General features: G+C 42.0%; 1 protein-coding gene across 2 annotated transcripts in view; it reads left to right on the forward strand.

The window, feature by feature from the left end:
• GPCPD1 (glycerophosphocholine phosphodiesterase 1) overlaps nucleotides 1–23,189 on the forward strand; it is a 64,906-nt gene that overhangs the window by 11,681 nt on the left and 30,036 nt on the right. For both annotated transcript variants that reach the window (XM_070732689.1, XM_070732690.1), the window contains exons 3-5: nucleotides 9,592–9,688; nucleotides 12,191–12,275; nucleotides 20,114–20,189. In XM_070732689.1, coding sequence (XP_070588790.1) covers nucleotides 9,592–9,688; nucleotides 12,191–12,275; nucleotides 20,114–20,189 — 258 coding nt within the window. The remainder of the gene's footprint in view (nucleotides 1–9,591; nucleotides 9,689–12,190; nucleotides 12,276–20,113; nucleotides 20,190–23,189) is intronic.

The following is a 23,189-nucleotide window of genomic DNA, read 5'->3' on the forward strand; positions in this document are numbered from 1 at the left end:
GAGAAGGGACCTAGCCCTACAAAAAATCCATGACAAATCAGCAAAACGTTTGAAAGTGCAGGCCCAAGTAATCAGTAGTCAAGACCCACCAGAGGCTTCTAGTCTTCCTCCTTCTGGGGTCCCTGTGTTATCTCTGGATGAGCCAAACCTAGACAGACCCCAACCTAACCTATGGGGCATAGGTCCAGAGGAACCAGATATTATTGAAGATTCCCCCCAGCCAGGATCCTCCCAGGCCTTTAGGGATTCTTCTGCCATTTCTGCTGATATTTCCAGCTTACCTCCTGAGTTCCAGTCTATTTTTGCTGTGTTGTCCAAAGCCATTGATGCCAAACTCTCCACCATCAATGAGCTTCCCTTACCTCTTCCTCCTTCTCGCTCCTCCCGCCCCTTGGGTTCTCCCCCAGCGGTCAGAGCTCCTATGCAGGATGATTCAGATTCCTCCCAGGATGAATATGAGGATATAGAGGATGATGAGGATGCCTTTCAAGGCCTATCAGATGATGAGGAATCCCAAATAAAGGTTCCTCCTCCAATTACTATTTTTCCTTCTCAATTATTCAAATCTCTCCTCCTCAAAGCTAGAATTTCTACGGGATTAGCGGCCCAGGAGAAACAAGCCTCCACTTCCACTGATCCCCCGGAGGAGAATTTACCTTACTTCACAGAGGAACAGGAGGATAACGAGGTAATTCCTATGCCTAAGTTGTTTAAAGATGCTTTACTCAAACAGTGGGAATTTCCAGCCTCTGGCCTTAATCCCTCCACCAAGGACAGAAAGTTGTACAAACTTTCCTCTTCCTATGAAGAGCTTCTATCTTTTCCCAAACCGGATGAACCTGTCAAGATTCTTCACTCGGCAGCGGCTGTGCCAGGCGAGGCGGAGGAAGTCCTCCGCCCAGAGGACAAGCGCATTGAGCAAATGCTCAAAAGAGGATTCACCGCTGATTCCTGGGCCACTAAAAGCTCTGCAGCGGCTTCCTTTTTCTCCAGAGCCATGCTGCTGTGGCTTCGCCAACTTCAACAGCATATTCCTCCCGATGACTTGAGAGGTCAACAAGACTTCAACAAGGTCTTTGCAGCTGCCCAGTACGTGGCTGATGCCACCTTGCAATCTACTAGATTTTCTGCTAAGTCTATTGCAGCTTCTACTACGGCAAGAAGACTCCTATGGATTCGCCCTTGGCAAGCGGGAGTTCGCCAAAAGTGGCAGTTATCCCAGGGTCCCTTAAAGCGCGACCTTCTCTTCGGTGATCTTCTGGATCCACTCCTCACGGAAACCACGGACAAGAAGAAAGTTTTGGGTCCAACCACAAAAAAGGCTACCAAAACGCAGTCCTTTCGTCGCCCAGGGCGCCAGCAAGATCAAGCGGCTTCCTACCAGAGATCTCCAGGTCAGTATTCCCCCCGCTTTCGTTCCCAAGGTAGGAACTCCAGGGGTAGAGGGTTTCGCTTCCAAAGGGGAGCTTCCTCTAACAGGGCTTCAAAAAAACCTAGATGGTAATCTTACCTCTATTCCCATAGGGGGTCGCCTAGCTCATTTCGCCTCTAATTGGCGTCTCACCTCCAAGGACCCTTGGGTCATTGACACTGTTCAAACAGGCCTTCTTTTAGAATTTATTTCTCCTCCCCCTAAACGTTTTATTTCCTGCCCTTCTCCCAGGTCATCCTCAGATTGTAACCGTATGGAGGAGGCCATTTCTCATCTATTGTCCATCAGAGCCATTCAACCGGTCCCTTCCGGTCAGAAGGGCCTAGGTTTTTACTCCATCCTATTTATGGTTCCAAAGTCCTCCGGAGGTTGGAGAGCTATTTTGGATTTAAAGAAACTAAATTTATTCATCAAATATAGGAAGTTTAAGATGCACTCCTTGTCTTCTATTTTGGCCGCCATTCACTCGGGAGATTTCATGGTCTCCTTAGACCTCACTGAGGCCTACCTTCACATTCCTATAGCCAAATGCCACAGAAAATTTTTACGTTTTTCCTTTCAAGGCAGGCATTTCCAGTATAGGGCGATGCCATTTGGCCTTTCCTCGGCCCCTCGGGTCTTTACAAAGCTCTTGGGGTCCCTGGCGGCCTATATCCGGGCGTTTCCCATCCACATTTTATGTTATCTTGATGATATTTTGATTCATGGGAACTCCCTAGAGAAAGTGAAAACAGACCTTTCTGTCACCATGTCAGTCCTTCAGGACCATGGATTTTCCATCAACTTTGATAAAAGCCACCTCCAACCTTCCACATCCATTTCTCACCTGGGATCCATTATCGATTCAGAATCCTCCCAGGTTTTTCTCTCTCCCGAGAGAAAACTCAGTATAGTGGAGTTAATTTCTAGCATTTTATCTAATTCTTCAGTTTCCATAGTCACTCTATCTTCCCTTTTGGGGAAGATGGTGTCATGCATAGGCATCATTCCCTGGGCTCGCCTTCATGCTAGGGAACTCCAGTGGCTCCTGTTACCTTTTCAGAGATCAGGGCACAGCAACTCAAATCGACGCATTGTCATCCCACTGAGTGTTCGCAGATCCTTCAAGTGGTGGAAGTCTCCGGCCATGGACAGAGGATCCCCGTTCAGGTGCCCGGATCAATTTGTCATCACCACAGATGCCAGTCTATCGGGATGGGGCGCCCACGCCCAGGGGATGATAGCCCAGGGCACGTGGTCCCCGGAGGAAGCTTCCAGGCCAATCAATTGGCTAGAGTTAAGAGCCGTTTCCCTGGCTCTGAAGCATTTCTCTCCTCGCATTCCCAACCGGCACGTTCTCATTCTCACCGACAACATTGCCACGAAAAGCCATATTTGCAGACAGGGGGGCACGAGATCCAAGGCTCTCATGAGGGAGGCCCTCAAGTTGGGCCTTTGGGCGGAAAAACATCTCCAGTCGCTCCTAGCCGATCACATCTCGGGGAGTCTCAACGTCCAGGCGGATTGGCTATCCCGGGCAACGATAGACCCAGGAGAGTGGAACCTCCATCAAGACCTGTTCCATCAAATCACCCTCAGATTCGGCCTACCAATCCTGGATCTCTTCGCGACCAATGCGAACGCCCAACTCCCTCGCTTCTATTCCAGATTTCCATCCCCGGGAGCGGAAGCAATCAATGCCCTCCGGAGTCCATGGCCTCCAGGCCTACTCTACGCATTTCCTCCAATTCCAATCCTCCCGGACGTGATTCACAAGGTCCTCACCGAGAGGGCCCGAGTAATCCTAATCGCCCCTCACTGGCCCCGCCGGCCCTGGTTCGCGGATCTCCAACAGCTGTCCGTCCAGGACCCTTGGCGACTCCCCGTTTCGGGGGATATGCTGCGGCAGGGGGCCTCTTTCCATCCAGACCCGGAGTGGTTCCACCTCACCGCCTGGCTGTTATCAGGAGAGATTTAGAACTGCGTGGTCATGACCCCGATTCAGTGGAGGTCATTTTAAAGGCCAGAAGGGGTTCGACCAATCGAATCTACGACCACACGTGGTCCAAGTTTCACCAGTGGTGTCTACAGGAAGGTCTCTCCCCTCTGTGCATCCCCATACACAGAATAATTTCCTTCCTTATGCAAGGCTTCCATAAAGGACTTTCCACCAGCACCCTCCGGCGTCATCTGGCAGCCATTTCATCTGTCCTAGGGGGTCCCCGCAGACAGCCTCTCCGATCCTTCCCTGAAGTTCAGGAATTCCTCAAGGGCATAGCCAACCTCAGACCTTCCAAGGTCCACAGGTACCCATCCTGGGATTTGCCACGGGTTCTCCATTCCCTCACGCAGGCACCATACGAACCCCTAAAATCGGCGTCCCTCAGGTACCTATCCTTTAAGGTAGCATTCCTGGTGGCTATTACCTCTGCCCGACGCATTTCGGAGCTGGCTGCCCTCTCAATCAGGCAGGACCTTTGTCAATTCCATCAGGACAAGGTAGTCTTGCGACTGGACCCCACCTTCTTACCCAAGGTCAGTTCCATGTTCCACAGATCTCAGGATATTGTCCTACCTTCCTTCTGCCTCCAACGAGACCATCCCTTGGCAATTAGATGGCACACCCTGGATCTCACCAGAGCGCTGAGAATCTATATCCAACGCACAGGACCCTTTCGGAGGTCAGAAGCACTTTTTGTAGCCTATCATCCCAGAGTCATGGGGGCCAAAGTGTCTTCAACAGTAATAGGCCGTTGGATCAGAGGGACTATATCTAAGGCCTATGAGTCGGCCTCCCTCTCAGTTCCAAGGAACATCACAGCGCATTCCACCAGGAGCGCAGCCACCTCGGCCGCTTGGGCGACTCAAGCCCCGTTGGAGGAGGTCTGCAAAGCAGCCACTTGGGCCTCGCCAAATTCCTTCATCAGGCACTACAAGATTGATTCCTACGCTTCAGCGGACGCTGCTTTCGGCAGAAGGGTACTCCAATCCGTTATCTCACACGATAGCAAGCTAATCCCACCCTAGGGACCATCTATTGGGTATGTCCCATGTGACTGCTGGACCCGCTCCTTCAGTACGGAGAATAGGCGTTGATTGCTTACCTGAACGCCTCTTCTCGTACGGTGAGCGGGTACAGCAGTCACTTCCCGCCCTTGTATGTGTCTTCTTTACCTTTCTATATCTTTCTTCCTCTAACAATGAGAGTTGAACACTACAGAGCTTCACAACTGAGCCTAGTCTATGGATTCGCGAATTCTGGGGAAGGGGCGGATCCGGCAAGCTTTTTTAATACTAGGCTCAGTTCCACCGGATTGGACATGAGCAACCCATGTGACTGCTGTACCCGCTCACCGTACGAGAAGAGGCGTTCAGGTAAGCAATCAACGCCTATTCCCAGCGGCGGGGGTGGGTTTGTAAGGTGAAAATAGTTTGTAAGAAGAGGCAAAAAAATCTTAAACCCCAGGTTTGTATCTCAAAAACTTTGTATGACGAGGCGTTTGTAAGACGAGGTATCACTGTATATAAAAAGTTGAACTTCCCTATTTACTCTTCAGATCAGTTTACCACCTACATTACTTGCTGGTACCAGACTATGTGAAGAGTTTCTTTTCCTTTTTCCAAGCAATTACATAACAGTGCTTCACAAAAATTTCTGCAATATAATATAAAGTAGAACTTGTGACTAGGCAATTTCTGCTGTTTCATTCTATAATACATCTGTTTTAAAACTCAGCCCATATTGATTGAATACATATGTTTGTTCTCCATAGCCTTTGAATTGTGCTATACTGTAATTGTGCTTTTTAAAGTTAAACGACTTGCATCCCTTTTAAAAAATGTAAGGCACTAGATACCACATTCCCTGTAACCTGCGCTATACGCTATAGCGCAAGAGATTTGAGAGCTCAGCGCACGAGATTCCAATCCTAGCGCAGAGGTCTCAAATCTCCCCTCCTCCCCCTTGTAGATTCTATTGCCGGTGGCCGGAAAAACTTGAAAGCCGCGAAGAAGGAAGCTCAGCTTCCGGTCTTGCAACTTTTTGCTGAGGGCGCAAAGAGCAAAAAGTTGTGAGACCGGAAGCTGAGCTTCCTTCTTTGCGGCTTCCAAGTTTTTCCGGCCACCAGCGATGTCTTGGTCTGACCACCGCCGCTGCTTCCTCGACACGCGGGTCCTCCTTGTACGAGGCTCCTGCCTGGGGGTCTCTTGTCCCTCGGTCCTCCTCCTTCCCCTCCCCTCCCCGCTTTGGCCATGACGATCCTGCCCAAGAAGAAGGCCCTGATGCCCGAGGCTGAGCCGGCTCTCATACCCACCCGCGCGTCGTCGGAGGTGGTGTCAGCCCGGGGGATCCGCATTCTGGGCGTGTTGGGTCCCGTCTCCGAGCTTCGCCTCCTCCCCTGCCATCGTGCTGGGGGCTGCCCCCCCCCCGCCGCCACATCCCCTCCGCCTCCCAATCCCGGTACAGTGAAGACATACCCAGCCAGAGTATAGAGGATTGGCATGAAGAAATGTTGACAGCTCATAAAGAATACATTATTGTCAGGAAGTTTGAATGAGATAATTTCTAATACCTCACATAGAGAAATGATATTTTTTTTGCATTGATTGCTATTGGCTTGGTTTGCACATTGTTCCAAGTCACTGTTTAGTTTTGGTTTATGGAATTGGCTAAAATCGCCTGATCCATAAATTAATCTAGCTCATAAGCTACAGTTTCCAAACCAAATTGTTGGAGTTAATAAATACACTAAGCCACCATATTGTAGTTCCTGATATAATCCACCATGATATTTCAGAAGGCTGAAATTGCTACTGTTCTCCACCTGGCTATTCCCTTTCGCTCACCTTCATTAATTTCATGAATAATATTTTAACACAGCTTCTCCAGTATGATGCCCGAGTTGTGGAAGTTCTGGGAATTACATTCCCAACAAATTGGGGGAGTATGATGGTATTCTGACATTCCTACACTTAGTGTTTTGATTCCCATCACCACAAAACCATGCAAAATTGAATGATTCAGAAAATGGTGAACTTTGGGGACCAGAAAAAAAGATGTTGGAAAACTGCATGTGGTCCTGGCACGTCAAGGTGCCTGGCCGTCTTTTAAAGCAATGTAGTGCTGTTTTGTTCTTTTCATTTGTGGATTGTATTTTGTCTAATTGTGTAACTGATTCCTTTCAAAACTTCATTAGAGATCATATTCAGAAATATTATGTAACATCCCCTAGCAACTAGCAAGTTGTGGATGCCTTAGATTTTTGGCCTAGGACCTATGAACTTTAAATGCTTTTGCAAAACTAATGATGTGTAACTATGTTACATATATATATTGATTTGTACATAGTATTTTTTTTAAAAAAACCCATTCTTTTGTGTCCCCAAGTGTGATATCCATATAATGGCATTATATATCACTAACCCTAATATATCCCAGTATAGTCTTTATTGTAAAATTCAGAATTTTCTGTTCTGCTGTGTGCGCTGTTGTTGCTGTTATTTAAGAGGGGTGTGAAGTAGGTATGTGCAAGCTGTGCAGAACACAGTTCAAATAAGCTTCTTCAATAATCTGGAGAGTGCTTTGAATGTGAAATAATGTTTTAAACTGTAAACAGAACTGGTTTGTGTGCAAAACACTTAAGTGCGCTTCCAAAATAATAATAATTTAAAATGATAGGAAACAAATATTTTGTGTGTAAACAGGGCATTTCTAAATAATGTTTTAAAGTACCGTATTTTTGGTGTATAAGAAGCACCGGAGTTTAAAACACAATTTAATTTGTGGGGAGCAAAATAAGAAAAAAGCAATTCTGATAAAGAGGAGAACAGATCTCCCCATTAAAAAAAAATGTGGTTGTACACAAGCTCCCATTGTTCGAAAATAAATTGGCATATGGGCAAGAACAAAGACCGTAATAGCACATCTGTTTTGTCTATTAGTAGAGCAAACATTTATTAAGTGATGCAACTTTTCATGATAGCTGTTCTGTACAAAGCAAGCTGGGAGAGAGAAAAAATCATTGAAATGCCAGTTGTGGAGGAAGAGGGTTTTCCTAAACTGCACTTAGGGATTTTGATTTGGAATGCCTATTTTATTTTACAGTCAGCTGGGAGTAAAAAAAATTAAAATGAAAAATAAATGTTCGCTTTTTAACAGGAAATGCAATCTTATTCCTTGAATTCCTTGAGTTACTTGGTTGAGTTGGATCGCACTAGGAGTCAAATAAAATAGGAAGGGAAGGAATGAAGGGAGGGAAGAAACAGGGAAGGGAGGAAGGAAGGAAAGCTTTCTATATTGAAAAGCATGAGGGAATGGAGAGTTCTAAAAGAAAAACCCAATGGTTCATAAATTCTATTTATTTACATTCCACTGCAATTCTGCAACACCTGAGATGTTGAAAATTAAAATCTGTAGGATTAAAACAGCAGTAAACTAAATCATAAAATTAAAAGACCTAACAAAAATAGCAGAACCTGAAAGCAAAAGTAAGAAGGACACATCACTGCAACGTTTTCTATCTCATTTTAATTGCATGTTAAATGCTGGCACGATAAGATCAAGTGATAACTGACAGATTTGGTTTTGAGATTCCTGAGTGGCCTTTGGAGACGCATTGCCATGGGAGTCCCGATCTCATGCCCTGCAGCCCTTCCCCTACACACAGCTGGATGCCCTGTATTTGGAATCAGGGATGAAAATGTTTTCAGGCGGCAATGCGCAATCCCCTCCACAATTCAAAACAGCGGAGCACTTGGCTGCGTGGGGCGAGAGGCTGCGGGGTGCGGGATCTCACTCTTTTGGCAATGCTGGCATCTTTGAAGACTGTATGGGAGTCTCGAGCCCCAAAGTGTCAGTTGTGTGGAGATCAAAGCCAGCAACGTGCAATCCCCCTCCCCGATTCTAAACAACAGAGTGTCCTACTGTGTGGGGGAAAGGCTGTGGGGTGCAGGATTATGGCTCTTTTGGTGGTACTGCCATCTTTGAAGGCTGCGTGGGAGTTTCAAGCCCCAAACTGTCAGTTGTGCAGAGTCCAAAGTGGAGCATCGCATTCTGGGTGGCGGGCAGCTCTGCTTGCATGCCCCATTTTTGGAATAGAGGAAAGAGATTTTGGGCAGCAGCGCTAGCCGAAACGGCCCACCACCAGTGTTCCCTCTACTTTTTGGGGGGGAGGGGGGGCGGAAAAGTATAGTGTCTGAGCGGCACAGAATAAATAAACAAACAAACAAAACAAAACAAAACAAACAAACAAATAAAAAACCCACCCTGTTTTGCCTCAGAGAATTTCAAAATAAAATACTGTACTGTGTGTCTATAACAGTGAGCTCATAATAGGGAAACTCTATCAATATCAAAATGCCACTTAAATAGTTGAGCTAGTTTCAAACTAGATTTTGATTTTCTTTCTCTCTTCCTTACTCCCATTCTTTTTCTTTTCCTTCCTCTCTTTTTTCTATCTGTTTCTCTCTCTTCCTCTCTTCCTCTCTCTCTCCTTCCCTCTCACTCTTTCCCTCTCGGCTTCTGGGCAGGTTTGGAAAACTCTGAGTTGATGATGATTTTTAAGTGAGCGATTGCTCAGCTGCTCAGCTTAGAGGGAACTATGCCCACCACCCAAAACGCAATTCTCCCTCTTGGTTTCCACATGCTACAATTTTGGAATCGGAGTGGGGATCGCCGTGCTGCCACCTGAAAAGCTCTCGGGGGCGGGTGCTGACAAGTGGGCGGGGGCTACATTCATTTTTTTTTAAATATTAATGGGCTTTTAATTATTTCTAACATCAGACTACTATTGTACACTGCTTTATTGTTGCTGTTAGCCGCCCCGAGTCTCCGGAGAGGGGCGGCATACAAATCCAATAAATAAATAAATAAGACACACCCAGTTTTTGACCCTCTTTGGGGGAGTAAAAATGTGCATCTTATACACCGAAAAATACGGTAGTTCTACTTTGGACACAATAATTATATGGTGACAAAACATCCAACTATTTTACAGTGTTTAAAATAAAACAAATATGACAAAAATAAGAACTTAGTTAACAAAATTGTAATAACTCTGAAATTAATTCAATCATTAAGCTTATTCTATCATTTTTCTTCAGTGTGTATTATTTGTTTTTGTGTTAGCTGAATACTCAATATTTGAAAGTTTATTATTTATTTTCTGACACTTCTTTTCTAGGAGAGGTTTTGGCTATATGTGGAAGCTGTTATTCTCTAGGAAACTGGAATCCGCAGTGTGCAGTAATCCTTCACCCACAAGATGATGCTGGTGATACGTAAGCTCTTTTCAGTAGTTCATTAAAACCCAATAATAACTGTAACAGTAGTCTGGATAATATTTGCGGGTGTATTTGCAGTTGTCATTTATTTCACTGATATCAAATTCTATTCTTAGCTGATTTGACATGCCTAAAAGTTAAGGATTATTTGATTGATTATTAAATTTATCTCCCACATTTTTTACAGTTCTAGGCAGCATATATAATGTCACCATCTCCTGTTTTCCCCACAGCTAACACCTTGTGAGAAGGTTTGTCCAGAGACATAGTTTGTTCTCATGCTTAAAGAAGGACAAGACATTCCCCGTCTCCTGGTTTCTAGTTCATCACTTTATTCACTATAACAAATTGGGCCTCATATGTATTCATTGTCTTTGTATCCACCTTTTCTGTAGCAGTGCTTAGGTGTTACACATGGGAGTCTCTCTCTGTCTCTCATATTTTATTCCCTGGTAGATACATTGGATTGAAACAACCTGGTAGATACATTGAACATTTTAACTTGATAGATACATTGGACTGAAAAAATGTAAGTGTCCCAAAGTCACTGAACTGAAGTCCTCCAGATTTCACTCTGGTTCTTTGACTACAATCACTAATCTGGCAGCATAGCCAAAATATAACTGGCTTGTTGACATATTTGATGTCCTGAGGATTCATTAGGGACAAAACCACAGAATGCCTAAAGTTTAAAAATAATTTTCCCCAGATACATTTTTATGGCACATGTTAACTTTCTAGATTAATCTCTCTGTTTATCTTTATTATAAATTGAAATTTCACATGTCTGCAACTAATTGTGGAAAGTAGAACCCGGAATGAGAAATAACATGAGACTCCTTCCCTATCCCCACTTGTTTGTAATTATTAAGAAATAAAGAAGTTGGTACAGAGGATGGAAAAAACCACAATATGCCTACATTAACTATGCCAGTGGCTGGAAGGTGTAAGAGGAATACTTTTGATGGAATAAGGTGAAATGTTTCCCATGGCCCACACATTTCTTAACACTATACTAAAAGACCATGCTGATGGGAAACAGTAGTTCAGTTCACTGTGGATTAGCAGGGCATCCCAAATAATCAATATATTACCGAAACACATACCTTAACAATGTGGCCTTCTGTTAATTTCATGTTTTCTTTCACATTATTATTGTCCTCATTTTACTTAACTAGCTTGCATGATTGGGGGAGTAAGAAATGCTGTTCTGAAAAAAATTGAACTTTCTGATTAATTTTCAACAGGGAATTTTTTTTTCTCTCAGTCCAAGTGAGTGGAGATATTATTCTGCTCATTTGCTTAGATATGATTTTATTATAATGAATTGTATTACAACCTGGTTGGTCATAGGCATTCATGAGCCAAGTTAATACAACATTGGGGTAGTTGTTAAAAAACTGTAAAGCAGTATTATTGTTATAAATGAAAGCCTTTGAATAAGTTGCATTCCCATAAGGTTGATCTCTAATTGGGAAATGCATTCTAGTTGTTAGTTGATGTACAACAGTGCATGCTCTTTTAAATTTTCTCTACACCTTTCAATGCTTGGGAAAATACTTTGTTTTTCCTGAGTCATTTTCAGGGGACTATGTATTGACCTTTCTTACTTTTTATTTGAGTAACAAAATATTGTGAAGGTCAAGATTGTTGTCAGGAAAACTCTTTCACCTTCATTAGATTTCAGGTTTCATTTAAAAATGTAAACAGCTTCTTTTTTTGCTGTTTGGAAGCTTTAACAGAACATGCAAGCTACTTTGTCTGAAAACACTTGATAAATACCTCTTTTTAAAAATCCTGAATAATATATGCTAGGGCACTAGGATAATTTTTATGTTCCATTTGTTTAATCTGTGGAGGTAATTAAAAGCTATGATCTCTATTTATTTATTTTTTGATTTGATTTGATTTGATTTGATTTCTATGCCGCCCCTCTCCGAAGACTCGGAGCGACTCACAACAACAAAATAGTACAAATCCAATAGTTAAAAACAATTTAAAACCCCTTAACATAAAAAACAGTCATACATCTCAGACAAACCATATATAAAATGGAAACTGCCCAGGGGAATCAATTTCCCCATGCCTGATGGCAAAGGTGGGTTTTAAGGAGTTTGCGAAAGGCAAGGAGGGTGGGGGCAGTCCTAATCTCTGGGGAGAGTTGATTCCAGAGGGTCGGGGCCGCCACAGAGAAGGCTGTTTCCCTGGGTCCTGCCAGATGACATTGTTTCGTCGACAGGACCAGGAGAAGGCCAATTCTATGGGACCTAACCAGTCATTGGGATTTGTGCTGCAGAAGGCGGTCCTGAAGATATTCTGGTCCAATGCCATGAAGGGCTTTATAGGTCATAACCAACCCTTATTAAAGGAAAAGGGAGTAGAAATGTTTTTAAATCCCATTGTGCATGCATGTGTGCATGCATACATTTACACAGCCAATGATTTTTATGTTTTGTTATTTAACTTTCCTGATATTTTTTAAAAAATATTTTTCTGTAGTCTGCTGTGGAAAGCTACAGTTGATCTCCCCAGTGGAAAAAATATTACATATCGATATTTTCGAGGAAGTTTCTTAGAACCTAAGGTATGTATACATCAATGAACTTCAATTAAATGGCTATTTTATGTTAACATGTTTAAAAATAAAGTAATCTACAGGCACTTTCAGACTTATGTAGATATTCCAAAAACATTGTCTAATTTAATTTTTGAACATGTCAGAATTGCACCAACTGTCCAAAAACTGAAGTACAGTGTTCCCTCGATTTCCACGGGGGATGCGTTCCGAGACCGCCCGCAAAAGTCGAATTTCCGCGAAGTAGAGATGCGGAAGTAAATACACCATTTTTGGCTATGGACAGTATCACAAGCCTTCCCTTAACACTTTAAACCCCTAAATTACCACTTCCCATTCCCTTAACAACCATTTACTCACCATTATTACTGGTACTCACCATTGAATAAGACACTTAGTGATCCTGATATTTATAAACATAATTATTTATTAACAATAATTATTTTTTTGTTATTTATTTGCAAAAAATATTAGTTTGGCGATGACATATGACGTCATGGGGTGGGGAAAACCGTGGTATAGGAAAAAAACCACGAAGTATTTTTTAATTAATATTTTTTGAAAAACCGTGGTATAGGCTATTCGCGAAGTTCGAACCCGCGAAAATTGAGGGAACACTGTATATTCATTGGAATCTGAGGTTGGAATTTTGGTTGTGGATAATGAGGGACTTAATTGCTAATTAATTTTCAAACTTTACATATGGCTTATGAAGATATTTGTTCCAAATCAAATTGATACTCCAAATCTTGCATAACTCTGTGGGTGTCTGTACTAAATAGCTAATTAAATTCAAATATCCTCACAGCAGATTATTTTTAAATTCACATTTTTACACAAAAAGTCTGTATGTCAAAAAAATGCATGCATTTTTCTGTATAGATAGCAATGACAATTGATCCATTTTTTCAACCTATGTACATTAATCCAAATAAATACTTGTGATAAATGCACAGAAGTAGTATATTCTATGCTTTTCTTATTCAGTTGCTTTCTGCATAGAGCATAAGAAAAAATATCAATAGTACCTTTGTTGCTGATAACTTAAATTTGAATATGAAGTATTAAATATGGCACTCACAACTTTTCTCAAAATAGAAAATAGAAGTCTTATTAGAAGTAGATAATGACATAAATAAGGCAGGACACCCATAAGTTAGAACTCTGCCAAATCATTCAGTATTGTCATAATGTTGTTAATCACTTACAGTATAAATGATAAGATAACCATTAAAACCATTTAAATATAGATCGAATGTAATAAGATATACCCCCATATAATACATGCAAACTTCACAGTATGTATTGGTAAGTGTGCTTCCTTTGAGTAGGTTCTCTGTATTGTGCACGCTATAAGTACCGTGTGATGCAGAGGCTTCTGTGGTAAGTATACATTTTATGGAATAGCAGAGTAGAAACATACATAAAGAATCAATATAAGGGCCATCATGAACCTGGTTGCCAACAGAGGTTTAACAATGGATGGAGTTGGTGGGAGAGGATATATTGCAGTCAAGCATATGTTTCAGTGTGGATACATACAAGGTGAAAATAAATGAGAGAATGATGAAAAAATAGAATTTAGTGTGATTGAAATTAATGAAAAATGAACATATCCTGTGACTTGGATTAATGATAGGATAAGGCTTTTATAAACTGTATTTGCTGTTTATCTATTTTTAGCAATTTTATCTATTCAATATTTCTTAAATGTTTCATATTCCTTAATCTTGAGCTGAGAAACTGCCTACATTTAGAACTGAATTGAGATAAAATCCAGATCAATTTTTCAATGTCTTAGGAGCACAGGAATTGAATATGATTTTAAAGTACATGAAATAAAAATTGGAAGTACAGCAACTGATGCAGGCTTACTTCCATGTACTATTTGATATTTTAATTATTGAAGTGATTTTTAAAAAAACCTCTAACAGAGATCGCAAATCTCTAAATTTTTCATGAATTGTATTTGGAAACGATTAAATTTCTAAAATTGATAATAAAACCATTATATGTTAACTTTGATTTCATAATTTGTGGTTAGAATGGCAGTAAGAAAGGAAAATAACAGTTTGCTTTTGGACTTAATCCTTAGAAATTGTGAAAGTGCCATATTTTTTTGTTACAGCAACTTATTATATGACCCTTAGTCTCAAATATTTTGAATACTGACATAATGCTCTTGGAATATTAGTAAGAGCAGGCTGATTTGCCAAGAGATGATGACTTGCATATGTACTAGATTACAGTGCCTTGCATTAAATTGAATTATACAAGCATTGTCAAATAGTTCAACATTTCTCTCACTTTCTTGATTCACATTTGATTAATGCTTCAAGAAACTTGCTTGACAGAAAAGCACCTACTTGAGATACTTAAGAAACACTGAATCATTAGCATGTGTTAAAAACCGCTATTTAAAAACTAGTGTAAATTCACATAGCTGGTAGAATACTAGAGATGGGATATGAACCCTTTTACATTTATTATGACAAGCAGGGATCCAATTTTTACTTTTAAGAAAAATAAAATTCTGTATGTCATACCTTCTATTTCTGGCTCAAGCATCTTGAGGAATCTATAAATGATGCTTTCCCCCCCTTGTTTTAAGATGAGGTCTTCCTGTTTACACCAACCCAAAACCCTATCTACAATGATTTTGTCAATTTAACTTAGGTTTTTATTGTTACTTGTTTCATGAACTGTTTATTTTGTAAGTTTTGACTTGAACAATGGAAGTTAATCTCCTTCCTGGCATCTCTGAATGTTCATTTGAAAATGGAAGCCTCACTAAACAAAGTTATTTGCATAACTGTTTACTGCATTTGCATTTCCTTTTTACTGTTTTTCATATGAGATGTTTATTCCATTATTGTAATATTTTTGTTGATGAGGACTACAATGTGCACAAAATACTTACAATTATCAGTTAAAATGTATCTTTTAAATATTTTAATTTGAAATATGTTGTTTGACCATGGGCATGCTTAATACAATAAATTATCTTAGTGCCTAATAATTCAGGGATACAAATGATCATAAATGTTTAATTTGTAAAATCTCAGTATATTTTTGTGTCAGTAATTAAAATACACCAGCATTTTAAGTGTTCCTTTATTTAAGTAGCTTTTATCCTAGAACATATTCTGCTTTCAATGGGTAGTGCGCTGAAAATCAGCAGTCCTATATGTAAAGAACTGGGTGATGGAAAAGCCCTGCTGGCATGCTGTAAATGCTCAACTGCAGACATAAAGATAGCTTCCCATAGCTTTTGTGCCACCTTCCACATAAGTGAAAGAAAATAATTTACAATGCCAGTTTTCTTTGGCCAGACCAGGCCTTCTGTTTTGTAAAATTATTCTCCTAGCACTGTGATGGCGAACCTATGGCACGTGGACCGGAAATGGCACGCTGAACCATCTCTCTGGGCAAGCAGAGCCATTGCCTATTGCTCTTCTGGGTTCTGGTATGCCAGCCAGCTGGTTTTCATGAGCACAAGTGTGCCAAAAACTAGACGAGCAGCCACACAGTAGGCATGTGCGTGCCAGGAAGATCATCTTCCTGTTTCTAGTGCGCGTGTGCATGTTGACCACTTTCTGGGTGCATGCCTGTGAGAAGTCCAGCAACAGCAAGAACAATGGGTGCACGTGCCAAAAGACACAGAGAGGGGATCCTGGTAGTCACTTCCTAGGGGAGCAGAGCTGTCAGCCAGGGCAGGCCAGAGTGCCTGGCTAGTTTGGGCACCCCAGAAGAGCCGGCTGTACCCTGCGTAGCCCTCTCCCCCTAGCAGGCAGTTCTGCTAAGGAAGCTCAACAGCTTCCAGGCCAGTGCGCTGTCCCCAGCATTCCTCCTGTGCAGCCCCACAGCCCCAGAAGACAGCGGTAGGAGGAAGGGCAGGAGCGAACGCTCAGCTCAGGTGCACAGGGCAGCATTTGCAGCCGGTTGCCCAGCCAGAAAATGCAGATCTGTCTGAGCTGAGCCAGCCAGGTACTCCAGATAATGGACGCATGTCAGTGCTGCTGGCTTGAGGTTTGGGCCATGCAAGAAGCCTGTTCGGGAAGGGAGGAAGGGAAGCCCTAGCCTGCCCATCCTTGCCACCGCCCCCTCTGCCTGGGGTGGCTGTTATGCTGTCACTTCCAGCCAGGATGCTGGAACAGCCAGAAGGAGAAGCTGGCAGGGAGTTGAGCTGCCGGAGGAGGGCATAGCTCCTCACGAATGGAGAAGCGGTTGGATTAAGAGGTGCGCCAGCAGGGAAGCTGTCGCACTTCCTTAGAAGAAGTGGCGGGAAAGGGGGACTGCACTGGTTTGTTCTGAGGCCAGGAAGGGGCTTAGGCTTTCCAGTGGAGGGAGACTGTATTCCCTGCCCAACTTCCTCTCCCTGTCTAGGGCTGCAGAACCAGGTTGTCAGTGCAGATGTTCTGCCACCCTAATGGGGACGAGGGGGCTGGGCAAGGAGGCGCGAAGACCCACAAAAGGCAAGGCAGAGCCAGCACATGTGCACCAGACAGCTGGTCTTCATACGCACATGCGTACCAGAAACCAGCAGACCCGATGGCCAGTGCTCATATGCACACCAAAAACCAGAAAGTTACCTGGTTTTCGATACGCATGCATCCATTTCGGCACTTGGTGCCAAAAACGTTCGCCATCATTGTCGTAGAAGATCAGTGCTTTGTCTGTTACCTGATAATTATACAGTGATTTTTGGCCATGCGGAAGACCTTGGTGAAGTAATTCACTAATATATATGACAGTGTCCATGAATTACGTCATCTATCATTCAGTTCTCTTTCTATTAAAGATTTAAGTGCTAATCCTATTAATTCTCTGATAGTTTTTATTAAAACTCCTAAACAAACTTTCTCGTAGAAAAGAAAATACATATTAGTTGCTTCTACCAAAATAAATAACATGAGCTATATAAAATACGGAACATGAGATGTTATGCCATATGCGTAGTGTTAATGCTCCACCCAGGGACAGGATTTCTAAATTAATAAAGTAATACTTTGTCTTACGAACCGGGAGGAGGTTCGTAAGGTGAAAAGTTCGAAAGACAAAACAATGTTTCCCATAGGAACCAATGTAAAACCGATTAATGCATGCAAGCCCCCCCAAAAATTGCAAAAACGGTGTTCCGTTGGGCGCCGCCACTCGGCTGTCACCTTCTGAAACAGCCGGGTGCTTCTCGGCGTTCTTCTGAACCCGAAAAGTTTGGCAAAAGTTCAGGTTCGGGTTTGGGTTTGGGAGAACGCCGAGAAGCGCCGCCACCCAGCTGTCACCTTTGCAGAAGAGCTGTGGAGCTGTCGGACGGTCAGGAGGCTCAAACAGAGGTGGGGAATCCCAATAGGGAATTCCAGGGGCGGAGCATTGACGTCACGAAGACGTCCTTCCTGGAGTCCACGTTTCGGCCGGCCAGGAAGGACGTCTCCGTGACGTCAAAGCTCTGCCCCTGGAATTCCCTATTGGGATTCCCCACCTCTGTTTGAGCCTCCTGACTGGCCGGCAGTTGCACGGCTCTTCTGCGAAGGTGACAGACGGGCGGTGGCACTTCTCGGCGTTCTCCCAAACGCCGAACCCGAACTTTTGCCAAACTTCCGGGTTCGGCATTCAGAAGAACGCTGAGAAGCCACTCGACTGTTTTGGAAGGTGACAGACGGGTGGCAGCGCTTCTCGGCGTTCTCCCGAACCTGAACTTTTGCCGAACTTGCAGGTTGGGTGTTCGCGGCGGCGGGTTCATAAGGCGAAAAAAGTTCGTAATAAGAGGCAAAAAAATTCCGAACCCCGGGTTCATATCTCGAAAAGTTCGAATGACGAGGGGTTCGTATCATGAGGTACTACTGTATATGTTACTCAGACACTATTGTATACAGTAGTCCCTCGCTATACCACGCTTCACCTACTGCGGCTTCACTTCATCGCGGGTTTCTGAGGAAGTCAATCGGCAGATTTAAACAGCCCGCCGAACTCGATCGGCAGGTTTAAAAAATATATATATCTAAAATTGTAAATACTGTACTGTATTTAAATACTGTATCTAAAATAAATACTGTGTGGGAAGGGTTTATAAACACTTAAAACAATGAAAACTTACCAAACAATTACAATATAAATACTTAAATAAGTACTATCAGTCGATAAATTCCCCATCACGGATTTCACCTATCGCGGCCGGATCTGGAACGTAACACCAGCGATAGGTGAGGGACTACTGTAGTTAGATAGTATATTCTGGCTAACATTCCATCTCTCAAAAGGATGCTACCCCCATACTAGATTTTCTTAATAGTCAGATGTAGTACATTTGTCTTTTCCTGCTTCCTGTTGCTTCTAATTTACAGGATGCTTTAGTTTCAAGGTCATTTGGGTGATGGCCAGATCTCTTAATAAAACTGTTTACTGCTTGATTCAGCTATGTGCTTATATATTCACCCTTTCATAGCAGGATATCTACCATCTGATCTGTCCTGATATTTAGGGTCACTGGCTAAAATGTCACAGGTTCAGACTGTTCTCTTCAACAACAAAATTGGCTTACGGGTTGAATAGTTTTTTACTTAATTATTTTATATTCTTCAGGTGGCCTTGCTTTTAAATACTAAACAAAAATAGTCTAAATTCATTTCACGATCCAGATATACTGTCTTCTCAAATACTACTATTACTTGGGAGTCTACAATCAAAGCAGCTTCATTGCCTCCCACCCTATGCATAATGGCAAACCTGGATCACTTACTTAATCCCTTTTCAAAAAATATATTTAAATTAAAATATATAGTGTTTGTCTTCCTAAGGCCTAATTTTGAGATTCGACCGGTATTTTACAACTGCTAGTTCAAATAGATCTTAGCAGTAAATAATAAATAATATTGTTGGGGTAGGAGGAAATATGCATAATCTGGACATTTATGCATGTTATTTAAAGTGTAACTGGACTTTGGACACATTATGCTTTGAAGTATAATTTTAGAAAAAGCTATAAAAAGCAGCTGAGCAATGTTGATACTTTTCAGACAAATACAGGCAGTCCTTGACTTACAACCACAATTGAGTTTTGCCCCATTTTTTACCTTTCTGCCACAGTTAAATGAGTTACTGCAGTTGTTAGTTACATGATCGTTAAGTATATTGGGATATTTCACACTGAACAAGTTTTCTGTTGAATGTAGATAATTGCCCCCGATTTTCAGTCAATAGTCCACTCAGTGATATATCATGTATATTCCATAGTTACATGTGGCAAGTTATATAGACTTGCAACCTAATTAATAATTACAGAGTCTGCAGTACCTGCATAATTTGTGGTTTCCTGCAAAACTATCACATGAAAATATAGTCTTATTCATAAGTGTGAAGTATTTATACTTCATAATCATATTCTAGAAAGAATGTTGCCCTAAACTACTGTATGTTAAGATAATTATATTATTCCCAGTCTAGACTTCCATTTTATAAGAAGCCTATTTATATGACTATAAGATTTGGATGGATTATACCCACTAGTCGTCTTTAGATTTTCACATGTTCAGTCTAGCTCCTGAATGGCTGAAATATGCAGGTTTTATAAGACATAAAGATGAATGCATAAATGTGGGATATATAGTAAAAAGCTATATTAAGATACTACCATTCTTTGTCTGGAAATATATCGATTGGATTTTGATTTTACTATAGGCCAAGGTTATCACAGTATCATCAATTATTATAAACATGGTATAAATTGAGGACAGTCTTTGTACTTCATAGAATGTACAAGCAAATATGGCTCACGAAAGAATGTAAATAGCATCGCATATAAACATTCATTTAACAAAAATTATTGCAGACATTTAACTTTTAAATTACAGACTATCGATGGTCCATGTCAAGTCATAATTCACAAGTGGGAGACTCATCTACCAGCACGATCAATAACCCCTTTAGGTATGGGCATCAACTGCATCTGTTTGAAACATATGCATAAGATTACTAATGTTACAAAATGGTTTAATTGGGTTCGTGTTATTTTGTAGGATTAACATTAATCTTCCGCTATAAAGGGATCTTCCATTTAGCCAATATGAGCACTGGTTTCCACAAATTTTGGAAAATGAATTTATGTGACAGAAGACTTACGAATAACACTATCATGAGTCCATTTTATCAGATGTCCATAGGTTTTCACTGGCAAATTTTTGGGATTACACGTCTGGTTTTTAAGGCATGACATGGTTGGATCCCAGCTCTCTTATGTTCAATCTAGAAGCTAGGAAAAGTGGGGGATCATCATAGCACAGGTATATTATGGTTTGGAGATTTCAGTACACTGAATCTTAATCAGCTCACAGAAAAGAAAAGGAGGTTGTGGACTCTTAAGTTCATTTTTAAAAACATTGAAATACTATTAATTTATGCTTTGAGATTGAAAGTCCATGCTGATATTTTCAAAAAGCATACCTGAGTGATAGAAGGTACAAATTGTTAACGGCAAGTTAACATTTAAATACAAATTAAATTTTCTTAAAAGAGAACAGTGACCTCAGAAGCAAGACATCCTTGGTCTCCTATATTATTTTATTCATTTATTTATTCAATTTTTATGCCGCCCTTCTCCTTAGACTCAGGGCGGTTTACAACATGTTAGCAATAGCACTTTTTAACAAAGCTAGCATATTGCCCCCACAATGTAGGTTCTCATTTTACCCACCTCGGAAGGATGGAAGGCTGAGTCAACCTTGAGCCAGTGATAAGATTTGAACCGCTGACCTGCAGATTTACAGTCAGCTTCAGTGGCCTGCAGTACAGCACTCTACCTGCTGCACCACCCCGGCTCTTATGTTAAACATACTCATGAATAAAACAGTTTTTAAAATAAGTATTGATTACTGTAAGCATAAATCATATACCTTTAGTTAATATGGGAGAAACAATGCATCTGGAAACCTGGTATAATTTGGCCTGTTACCTCCATTAAAAAGGTGATTTTAGGAAGTACCGTATTTTCGGAGTATAAGATGCTCCAGAGTATAAGCGCACATTAGTTTTTGGAAAGGAAAACAAGAATAAAAATGCCTCTGCCTACTAGCATCCATTGGTATTCATCTGGCTAGCATTGTTGCAGCAAATAGCAAACAGCCTGGTCAGCTTCAACACATTATCGTAGACTGATTCAGTACAAGCAACTGATTGGCGGGTGGATCGGCCTCCCAAAATATCCCCAAACAGCTGTTCCAGGCTGCAAGAATTGGCATAGACCAGTGATGGCAAACCTTTTTTGGTTTGTGTGCCAAAAGCGAGGGGAGCACGGGGGAGTCATGTGCATGCGTGCCCACACCCATAAGTTCATGCACCTCCCCTGCACATGTGTGTTTTACCCCCCTCCCCCCAGCACATGCCCATTTTTTGCTATTTTGAGGCCCTCCAGTGGCAGAAAATGGCCCATTTCCCAACTTTCAGTTGGACCAGAAGGCCTGGGGTTTTTTGCTCTCCCCAAGCTCCAGTGCCTTGGGGGCGAAAACAGCCTTCCCCACCCCTCCAAAGGCCCTCGAGAGGCTAGCAGTGGCCATTTTAAGTTGGGAAATGGACCATTTCTAGCCTCCAGAGGGCTTCTGGAGCCCATCTTTGCTCTTTCCAGGCCACTAGAAAGGCTCTGGAGTTTGGGGACAGCAAACATCAGGCCTTCTCCACCCCCTCAGAGGCTGTAAACAGCCTGTTTCCCAAATGCCAGTGGGCTCAGAAGGCCCAAAAATCAACTGATCTGGGCTTGCATGCCCACCGATATGGCTATGCATTTGTGGTACATGTGCCATAGGTTCGCCATCAGTGCCACAGACCATTGCCGTCTTCGTACCTTGTGTTTTTGGCCTCCACACATCATGCTTTCAGCCTCTGAATGTGTTTTAGACACATTTTAGACACATTTTAGACACATTAGACCCCAGCACATTGCCCCCGATTGCTGCCTCCGTGTGTCAATGTTTTTGGCTTCCACATGCCCTGTTTTTCGCCATTGTGTATCACATTTTGAGTGGTTCAAGGCAACAGGGATCGCTGCTACTGATCCCCACCACCTGGAACCGCCTGAAAACGTGATGCATAGAGGCCAAAAATGGGGCATGCGAAGTCTGAAAATGTGATTGATGGAGTCTGAAAATGTGATGCATGGAGGCAGCGATCAGTGTTAATGTACTGTGATGATTCTTGCAGCCTGGGGTCTAAAATGAAGCGTTTGGGTGCCAAAAATATGATGCGGGGAAGCCAAAAACACGAGGTAGAGAGGCCTAAAACATGATGCACCGAAGCCAAATATGCAAAGCACAGAGGTAGTAATGTGCTGTGGAAATTTCCTACAGCCTGGAACAGGTCTAAAACAGTGTGCAGAGGCCATAAACGGTCAAAGGGTGGGAGCTGGTGGGTGGGCAGGGCTACATTCGGTGTATAAGACGCACACAAATTTTCACTCTCTTTGGGGGGGGGGGGGAGTGCATCATATACTCCGAAAAATACTGTAGGTTGTTTTCAATGAACCTGAAAATATTGTCGCAGGCCATTTCATTCTAAACCTCTATTATAATTGAAGGGCATCATTTCTCGATCAATCTATTGCTCAAAATTAATTTCTATTTATTAAAAAATAAACCTAGATTGATAGTCTTAGGCTACAGCCATGCGAGTGTTTACACAAGAGAAGTCAAAGGAACTCAGTGAAACCTGTCTGAGTAGCTATACATGTTATCTGATGCTTATTTTCATTTTCTGGCTTTCTAATTTAAAACAAGCCTGTCATAGGTTACTTTGGCTTATTGATTCAGTTTTTAGTTAAATCAGAGATTTATGTCCTTCAGTAATAAAAGTTTTTTTTCATTCTCTGATAGTCTAGATTCCATCCTGTTCAAGCATAGATAACATCTTAAATTCAGGTAGACTCTTTGTGACACAACATGA

This window comes from Erythrolamprus reginae, chromosome 1 (assembly GCF_031021105.1).
Source record: "Erythrolamprus reginae isolate rEryReg1 chromosome 1, rEryReg1.hap1, whole genome shotgun sequence".
Taxonomy (NCBI): Eukaryota; Metazoa; Chordata; class Lepidosauria; order Squamata; family Dipsadidae; genus Erythrolamprus; species Erythrolamprus reginae.